General features: G+C 40.6%; 1 protein-coding gene across 1 annotated transcript; it reads left to right on the top strand.

The window, feature by feature from the left end:
- The first annotated feature begins 4116 nt into the window (after nt 1–4116).
- On the top strand, nt 4117–4677 carry LOC116262703 (leucine-rich repeat extensin-like protein 3). The gene has a single exon (XM_031642185.1). The coding sequence runs from the start codon at nt 4117–4119 to the stop codon at nt 4675–4677; it is 561 nt and encodes a 186-aa protein (XP_031498045.1).
- Nucleotides 4678–10453: the final 5776 nt, after the last annotated feature.

The following is a 10453-nucleotide window of genomic DNA, read 5'->3' as shown; positions in this document are numbered from 1 at the left end:
CAAACCCTAGGCCCTCATTTTGCATGTGGCAATGGGGATAGGATGCCAATTGAGAACCACCCAATTGTCGAATCCAAAAGGGGGGGACCCACCCTCCACATGCTACTCATGTGCCATAGAAGAAGCCATCAGTAAAGACGAGGAATGAAATTGGAAATGGGCCCTAAGCCCCCTTCCCATGGAAAATGAATTCAGATTCTGCAGAAAATTAGAGAATTAATTTATTTTATTTTTGGTTATGTGGCATGTTTTACCTGCCAAAATGGGAGTTATATTGCTTTTTCTACAAAACTTTTATTAGTATGTTTTAAATGGAAGCGCCCAACAATGGTAGTAGGGAAACATTGTTGCACTTTGCTATCTAGTCTAAATTTTGTGAATCTCAATGAATCCTGGGTTTAGGGCAGTGGGCGGCTGAAGACGCTTGACAATACCACACATAAACGGGAAACAAAAAAGGAAAACGTTTCTGCAGCCATGGACCTTAGGGGGATGAGGGGAAGAGAAAGGACTTCGGCCTTGTGTCTTACTCACCCAAAACTAAAGTGCTAGGTTCTACTACCTAAACATTTTCAAACATTAACCCACTATTAGTGACGAAGCCAGAATTTTTTGGCTAAAGGGCACATGAATTATAAACTCAAGTGCGGATAACCTATATAATTTTTGAGTCATCACATAATGATTATAAGTCATTCCAATGAAATTTTCCATGCACCCCATGTATCTCGGCACTGCCTACCACAAAACCTAGAGATTTTCTGTTTTCTACTACTTGCAAGTGGTTGGGATCTTGTTCAAAAGATCTGTCTCATGTTTTAGTGTATTAGAATCAGATGGATTCAACCTTTGATACACTTTATCCGAACCGTTTGCGGCCCTACTTACATGCAACTTGAAGATAAAACACCAATTTATTTTTCATCTTCTGTGATTAGTTGTATTTCTGTTCATTGGATATTAAATGCTATTTCATTTAATTGTCTTTACAGTATAGTCTTTGCAAAATGGTCATTCTGGTTACCATTGTAGACATTGCACCAGCTTGAACAGGCAGTTGATATAATATGCGCAATTTTCTAAAACTTCAATCTTCTAAAACAGCGCAATTTTTCCACACCAAGAATTTTTGCCGACAACACCATCTACTGGTGTGGTGCGGCAGCTATCGTACCCTGCCTATAAGTATCTGAAAATTGTTCGGCCACAGGAATAGAGACGGACGTATGGAATTTCGGAGCTCATGTGCAGTTGGCAGTTTCTGTGTGTATCCAATGGTTCACCTCCAGACAAACAAAAATAAATTGCCAAAACTGTCGCCCGGACATATTCTTTTTTTTGTTATATGTGCAGAACCTTTTTTTTTGTGTTTCTCCTATCACTTTTCTAAGGTTGTGCTGCAATGAAATCTGGTTCAAAACCTTCCAGAATTATATCCGACCGTTCAAGAATCATAATCATTTTGAATCAGTGACTGAAGTTCACTCTTCAATTTAGTTTCTGATAGCTTGGCAGCACTAACTATGAAAGATCCACCACCGACAGGGGTTGATAGGAGGCCAATTTCTATTTCAAATTTTAGAGGCATCAACTGTGTAAATGGGGCCACTAAAAAGTTGGAGTGTAGTGGAGTGGCACTATAAGGCACCAAAGTTGGTCTTGTAACTTATGAGTTGAGTGACAACTACGACTGTGCTTATAGGTGGTAGGATAAAATACTCTTTTCCTCACTCAAGAAATCTAAAAATCCGGTTCAAAAAAGTAAATTTTGAGTGTTAATTGTGTGCTTGTTGCATCGCCGGTTTGGATGTTGGAAAAATGAGTAAAATGAAGTGAAAAAAGTCTCTTTGGCAATCTTACGTTCACCAACCTTGAATTGCAAATATGGCTGTAAATAGAAAATTGAAAAAGAAGTATGAACAGGACAAATTAAAGAGGTCTGAACAGAAGGGCCGGCTTGCAATTGCAAATACAATTTCAGTTCTTTCCTAAATTTTAAGAAAATTATACCAACCGATACCGTATGGGTGGAAACGACGTCTCGGTTCTAAATTAATTCCGGGTCGAGCGGTGAGCGTTTAACCAGCATTGGGAGTTGGGAAGTAAGAGATATGGGGTTCTGTGTAAACGCAGATATTAGCAGAACCAGAATAATTAAATTAATTGCTCAGAGGCCGAGAGGCGTGAAACGCTGTTGCATCATTATTGTCAAGTCCATGAATTATTGGCACCTTAGTCGAATCACGACGGACGAATGACTTACTTTCTTTTCATCTGTAAGAAAACGGAGGACTTTTCAGGATAATATAATATTCGTAATGTATGTTGAAGATTTTCTACATGATTTTATAACTTGAACACTTTTCTAGATTCGAACTGAATCTAGCTATAGATCAAGTAGAGATCCGCTGCTATCACATTTTCTCTGACAATTAGATCTGCCCTCACCAATAATTTAGTAATTAGATCTTCACATTGAATATTTTTTTTAGGGGCTTACAAATATCTTGATCTTTGGATTGGGCTAAAATATTCATGCTGGTCCTATATACATTCATATTCAAACTAAATCTGAGAGCAGTTTAGTTGCCAATCATTTGTCTGATCTCAGGCAGGCGTTGGAAAGTAGATGTAGTGAATGTCTTATACAAGCAAAAGAAGAGAAAATGGAGGAAAAGAAAGAAAGGAAAACTGACACATCGTCCCTTCCAAGCCAAGTTTCGCCAATTCCCATGGAATCGCTCACATGGATGGAATACGGATCATAAAATTTATGAGAGAGCAGAGAAAATTGCAAATGATAGGAATGGGATGGCAGAGAGGGATTTGTGTTTCCGACTTTTGGACGGTTTTCGCGCACACTCAAGACAGGCTGTAAAAGAGAGTGGCGTCAAAACGCTAATTTGTCGCTCCATTCTTAATTGCTTTCGCCCCAGCTTCCTAATAAAACCGATACGGTTCATCAGTCCAAATGACCCCGTCTCTTGGAGTTTTTTTTTTTTTTTTTAGTGTTGTGTTTGATAGCTTATGAAAGTTTTCTTGTTCTAATATCAAAGATTCCTCGTGCGATTCAACTTTGTTGTCGAAAAGAAATAATCTGCTGCCAAGAGATTATTGCTGACTTATCTCCTTTGTCGGACAAGATGAGTTATTGTTTTTTGGTAGAATGGTTTATTTTGACAGAAAAAAATTCGAAAAAGATCTGAAGATAACAAGGAAAAAAGAGTAAGACTGAGATGTGATTTTGGGTTTTCACCTCGATACTTTTTCTCTCTCTTTCCTGTCCATCTTCTTGGCATTTTGTATACGTCACGGCTGTCTGTGGAAGAACATGGCTTCAATCTTTGGCGGTTTCCTCTTTTTTTTTTTTAATTTTGAAAAAATAAAAAAAAAGAAGAAGATTAGGATTGTTTCGACATACTCTGCCTTTGGCATCTCATAATATGGGACCACTATAGATATATATAACCACATTTACATTGTTCTTGAAAGCATGCCCATGATTCCGATGTTACTCATAATTTAATCTCGATTAGTCAGATTGGATATAAAAATACGATTCATATCGGTAAACAATTTGAATTTGGTATATGATTTTCCTTATCAAATCTGGTAGATATTCAATTTTGACAAGTGCCTGAACCCAGTTTGATACTATTCTTCAATCATTGGTTTAAACTTTAGTTATCTTGGAATTTCTGCTTATTTTTTAGCTCTCATAACCAAATCCAGAAGAAGAATCCCACAAAAGGGTTGGAGCTTGAGAATGGTGAGCTCGCGAACGAGATGATGCTCACCTATCAACTCCTTTCCCTTTGCCGTGGGAAACTATTTCCACGAACGAGTCATCCGGACAGCCGATTCTGGACGAACCGATAACAACGATACGGGACGGAGCGTGATCTCCGTTGGCGTCACGTCTTCTCCTTTCTTCCACTGCCCCCACGACCTCTCGACGTGTCGTTCAACTATTGGGCCATCCCTGTCCTTCTCTTCTCTCTCACTATCGAGAGTAAAAATAAAAAAAAAACTTTCCTCCCATATTTTCACACATTCCCTCCGCCCACCCAAACCCACCGATTCCTCTTCTCTCCTTCCCCAATTGCTCGCCCAGCGATGGCCGGACCTCGCCGGAGAACGCCCCTTCTCCTCCTCTTCTTTTTCGTGGCGAACCTTCCAGCATTGGCGTGGAGTTCGCCTCTCCGCCTCCTCTGCACCGCATGTACCAGCTGCTGCGTCCCCGAGCCAGTGCCCTCCTCACCGCCGCCACCCCCTCCCTCCCCACCACCACCCTCTCCACCGCCGCCCTCCTTACCTGAGTGCCCTCCTCCTCCCGCTCCACCTGTTATCGAGTGCCCTCCTCCCCCCGCTCCACCTGTTATCGAGTGCCCTCCTCCTCCCCCCGATTGTTCCACTCCCAGTTGCGGTTACGCTCCCCCGCCACCTCCACCCGGCGGCGGCTTCATCTACCCTCCGCCCAACCTCCCTTACTTCCCTGCTCCGCCTCCTCCGGACCCCCTCCTCCCTTACTATCCCTACTACCCAAAGACTCCGCGGGGCCCACCAAATAATTCGCCTAATTGGTCCTCTGCCTCTTCTGTCCATGCCGGAGCTGCCCTTCTCCAGAGTGTCGCTTCGCTGGTCGCCCTCCTCGCAGCTCTCCATCTCCTGAGGTAAAACCACCACTCTCTCTCTCTCTCTCTTTCTCTCTCTCAATAGAAGAAGGTGGAGCCGCAGAATGTCAGTCAAAGAGGAAGCTGGTGAAGCCTGACGATGGATCTCGGTCCTGCGGCCGTTCTTCACCTTCGACTAATAATGATTAAGTAATTAATAGATAAATTTTAAAAACTCTTTGTTTTCGATTTTCGCTTGGTCGGTATTTGGAGGAGAAAGGGGGGAAGGCTGTTTAATTTGTATTAATTTCACCTTATATTGGGGCGTCAAATAATTGTTTATTCTCAAGTGGGTAGTTTGTTTGCTCTGAGCAAATGCTATTGTTGTAATGTAATAAAAAGATTCAGCTATTCAATGCAATGTTGCTCTGTATAGCAATTACTATACCCAACCAATCCCTTGCAAATTCTGTTCTTCTTCTTCTTTTCTTTCCATCTCCGTTTCATTGAAGAAGGGAATTCTAGAAACAGTAGGCCGTTTTTAATTGGAGTTGAATTGAAGATTGTGTGGAAACCTCTAGAGATTCATTTTCCGTTGCTGTGGCCCATGTGCTACCCTGCCTTTCTCAATTTCAATTTTTTTTTTAATCTGGCAAAACCTGAATTTTCCTGGGTTTCTTTCATCGACGAACACTGGAAATCCTTGAAACTGTGATTTTGAGTTGAGCCACAGTTTTTCTCAAGTGCCTTCGACCGAAAAACTTGATGGGCATCCGACTTTTGCCAAGCTCATCCCGGAAACTTCCAGAATTCCAAAAAAGTTGCAGGTTTCGCAGTGGCATGGCAAAAGAACGATTGAAGTTCTTCCTGTATTTGAGGCTCTCCATAGTCTTTGTCTCCGAATTTTGCCAACCACCTTTCCGGGTTTGTAATGAGTGCTTCTTGTATATGATGATTTAAAAGTAAAAAAAAGTTGCTAGATTTCTCAAACTGTGACCTCTTTACTGTTTCAAATTCTGATGAGGAGCACCAGATCACTCCAGAAGATGGCCTACCTTCTTTCTTCACGCTTTTCAGAGTATTTGACTAATGCAAAGCAAAAACATGAAAACAAACTACTTTTTATGCACGTATATAGATGTACACACGCAGAGGCAACACCGTAACAGAAGCCGGGCATGGTTGTAGAAGATGATGAGCATGTGATGTAGCCGACTTTCTTGAATCTTGCTTTCTGTCACCTTGATTTTGTCGTTCTGCATGTTAGAGGAAAGATATATTTTTCTTGGTTTAAAAGTTGATCTAATTTATTAAGGAGAGGTGGCCTAACTTTAGGTACAAGGCCTACCTTTTTTTCTACGATCACATTGTCATCATTCCTTAAAGCAAGGTAACGGCTTAATTCTAGCACCAAGCGTGAGTTTTTTCTCCAGGAAAAGTTCATTTAGAGTTCAAGGGGTGAGGCACAAAGAGAACATTCGTGGCGAGCAAGAGGAGGTATTAATAGATGGCGGGATCATTGGAAAGAAAGAAAAACCGAAAAATTTGAGTACATTCTAGCAAAAACTTCCTTGCGTATTAGGTGGTTTTATGTATTTTAGTGGTAGAAGTCTAGAAGAAGAGAAGGCTGAATATAATTAATTTATTAAAGTTAAAAAAATGGAAGAGAAAATAAATTATCTGTGGCACGAACAGTCGTAGGGGATTTGAAGTTGGTTGCGTTGCATGTGCAGGGGCGAGTGTTCCCGAAAAAAAGTTAGTAGGATGATGGGGTTTGGTTTATCACGTTACGTGGACAGCAATTTTGCTCTCGGTGGGTCCCGGCTGGCTTTAGACGCCATCAGAAAGATGTGGGTGGGTCCCGCTCCCCTTTGCCCTTCTTCCTCTTCCATTGTCATTTGTCAACAGCGAGCGATGGGGTTCATTATTAAGCGCGTCCTCGCCACCCGGTCCCATTTCAAGTAATTTCCATCTAGGGGCTTACGGTTTATTTCTAACTGCAAAAGCAGGCTTTGTCCAAGCTCTTTCCAGCCGGAGCCGGAGCAAACGCAAAATGACATGGAAAACTAGAAAGTTTTATAGATTTCGAAACGAGCACTTTAGGTGTGAGGCTTTTACTGGTCACCAAGCCTTACGCGCAGAACTGTAATGCATATGGATGTTTAGTTTATTGGAACTCAGCCTTTGGGTTTAAACTGTAACGCATATTTCCACAATGTGGATATTCAAGTAAAAAATTCATCTCTTTTCCTTAACTCCCATTATAATGTAATTTTGTTGTGATTTAATTCATCAGGGTCCGATCGTAACATAAATAATAGCGTGATTTAGGAATAGTTTATGTACTTCTACCGATCATTATCAATGAGGCATATATGGCGAGTGGCTGCATTCATGGGCCGACTCTTATCTACGTTGTTTGTGCTGGCATCTCTCAACTTGCTTAGGTTTTCCGGCAAACTTACGCAAAGCACATTGTTGCAATCACATGTACATGTTGATCTATATTAAAGGTGTTGTTTAGTAAACGGAATACTTTTTGAGTTTTTCACTAACTTACTTCAACTTTTGGAGTAGGTTCGTGCAACGATGGTTGCGTAGTGTTTTATAAGTCTTCTCTAATTATTGTGTTGTGGCAGCTTTATATAATAATATGTACAAAGTATTTCAGCCACCAAACAACCTCAACGGGAATTAGTTAGACGTGACAGAGTTACCCAAAAAGAGATTGATAAAATGGTAGTCGCTTTCCTACATCGATGTCGAGTCCTCCGCTGCTTTTCTTTCCTTGGCTTGGACCAGCGTCTGCTTTTTGTTGACTTGAAACATATCGGCTATAATATGAAGTCGGAAACGAACCGTCAACTTTGGACGCTATTCACATCTTTCTCACACTTCCGAATAACTTTACCCTAAAAAAGATCCAAGGAATCAGGCGATAACGCCACCCCGTGTTTGTGGTAAAACTGGAACGGGGATAAACGATTAATCACATCAACAAACAAATAACGGCGAAAATATAGGGACTTTCAAACGCGTCGTTCACTATTAGCATTTTTCTTTCTTTCTTTTAATATTGTTGATGACGGGGTCGCCTTCAACTAATAGCAGCAATTTAGAGAAGAAAGAAAAAGCTTCATAAGTCACATATATAGGTGATGCATATCTTTAACAGTGTCACATGCAACATGCATCGCTTAATGCTTTTGTTCAAGGCACATGGTTGCTTTCAATTTGTTTAATTTGGGCAAGTGACATCTTGTCCCGTGTGCTCAGGAAGATGACGGAGATGCTCGTTCACACCAAGAAGATGGGACCCAGAGTTTCCGACAAGAACAATCCTATCAATCTGGTACAATGCACAGGCAAAGCTTGAAGCTTTATTGACTGGCATGTTCAGTCATCCCCTGTTTTACTTATGCATCCATGTTCCTTCTTCTACGAGTAGGTATAACAATCCGACCCACTCTCGGGCTCGGGCCCCTGGTTCAACGGATCCCAACCCGCCTCCTAGCAGTTTCGGTTTCAATCTAAAAAGGCTAGATTCATTGAACTCATATATGTCATATAGCATCATGCTTGATAAGACTCATGGTGGACTTGAGCTCAATCGAAAAAATAAGTTTATTAATGTTAATGAGAAACCTCAACTCGTGATCGACTAGAATACGCACATTTATGAGGTGTTCGTCAACAGCACAACTATGAGAGTATTGTCAAATGCCCCTTAAGTACATGTACAAAAAGAATCTCTCCAAAAGATATCACAGAAACCACTTTTGGTGCCTTTTCTCACCTTAAATGGAGCAGAGCAACATTCAGGTGAGTCTATAGTCCAAACCTCGAAAATGGGTTTGTAAAAATGAACACTATAACCAATATAATTTGTTTAGCAAAGTTGTTTTGATAGTCAAACAATAACTTTTCTAATTGTTAATATAATTTGAAATTAGTAATTTATTAGCAAACCATGTCGGACCCATGTCTGAAATACTGACATCTCATCCTATGGCTATTAGTTTCATATATCTGTCCCAAAATATTAGAACAGATTCATAGTAAGACTGCAACACAGAGTTCCTTGAATTTCGCTTAATCTTTGAGGCAGACACTTGGAATGGTAACATAGTATTATAGTTGTTGCCAAACTACTCCGAATAATTATAATGAAATCATGTTTTCAAATATAACACACGCATTAGAATCAAATTGATTGGGTAAAAGTATAGATGTGACTTAAATATTTGATCCGTTTGTGGGCACAAACCAGGTATATGTCATAGTCTAATTTTATGAATTCTTTCCACGGTTTGTTTGGATTTCGATCAAACATGTAAATTAAAGAACCTCACTTCGTGCGTGTTGTTATATTCCAAGTTTCATGTATTCTTTCAATAAACATTTTTGCAGCAACATTGATCATTTGTCAAGATAATCTTGAAGTTGAGGATTCAATCGACTCGATCTGCTGCATTTGTTCGGGTTGGCCATTAACCCTGACAAGGTCCACCTTTGGTCTCCACAGGACTGGGTCGTACTCGTACTTCATCAAAGAAAGAGATGATAAGGTTGGATCAAGGACAGACTCAGTTCCGTAGAACAAAGGGTCACGCCTAGAAATCGGACCCACCTAAACTGGACTCGTGCGAAAGCTTGGCTATGTATTGCCCAAACTGTGCGCCCCCACCAAGGGCAAACACCCAATCTGTTGCGTCTTTGAGAAAAGAACTGAACCCAAAAGATAGATGACAAAAGACAAGAACTGGTTAAATATATCTTGCATTTTCTGGCATGGGGTGAAAAGAATGTACCTGCACATAAATTTCTTCCCTGAAAAAGACAGCAAGTGGTTTGAGTAAATTCAAGAACCGAACCGAACTCCATATCCGATCCGACCATTAAACCTAAAGTTGAGCTTTATTTCCCAACTATACGATCCAAATTCTGCTCCACCATTTGGGCTTGCTGGTGAAACTAAGATCCAAAAGTTCGCCTTAGAATCTCGCTCCACCACATATGGCACAAAAACATAGCACTTACAGGAATCAAGCATATAAGGTATCTATTCTGCACCTTGAGCAGAACAACTATGGTTGCCCAACTAAGTTGTGATCCGTAATGCATAAATAAATACAGCCGGAAGGAAGTTCGTCTTTGTGGTCACCTTCCTGCAATGAAGCGAATCCGTCCGTTCATCCATTTGGTTGGCTCCTTCTCGGGCTGCTTGAGGTTCCTTCGCTTGGAATCGTAGCTCATTTAACTTGCAGTCGAGAAGAGGCAAAGGAATGTGAACATTTGCAAACGTAGGCAAAAGCAGTGGGGTGTTCATCAAGTCTGGGAAACTTCATCTCCCGTAAGGGAAATAGCTGGCTAGCCTTTTAAGCAGCGGCAGCAACTATTGCTTTCGTTTAGGGAGCTCTACTATAGTTACAGTAAATTAATCCTCTTCGTGCAAAATTGCATTTTCAAAAGTTTGATTTCGAAGCTTTTTTGGAACGGCCTGAAAAAAATGTAACCTGATTTACCTCTCTTTCTTCAAACTAAAATTTGACCGTCTGGTGCTTTCAACATGAGCACATAAAAATGGTGAATTTACTTGATTTTTCATTGGACTCAAAATGAAGGTCGAGTATCTTGTCATGCTAAAGAAATTTGCAACTTCTATAGAAGGAAGTCTTAAATAAAGAAATGTTTGCCTACCATGTGTTTCGTGAGAAAGTTAAATGAGTAAATTTATATATTTGGCATATTTTGGAAAACAAGCCATTAATAAACGTAATCCTAAAGGCCAAATTTTGGTGGTGCTCTTCTCTTTATCAGGTAAGACTGGAATGGGGGCA

The sequence above is a fragment of the Nymphaea colorata genome, chromosome 10, assembly GCF_008831285.2.
Source record: "Nymphaea colorata isolate Beijing-Zhang1983 chromosome 10, ASM883128v2, whole genome shotgun sequence".
Taxonomy (NCBI): Eukaryota; Viridiplantae; Streptophyta; class Magnoliopsida; order Nymphaeales; family Nymphaeaceae; genus Nymphaea; species Nymphaea colorata.
The sequence above is the reverse complement of the archived record's forward strand: the minus strand, read 5'-3'. Positions and strand labels throughout refer to the sequence as shown.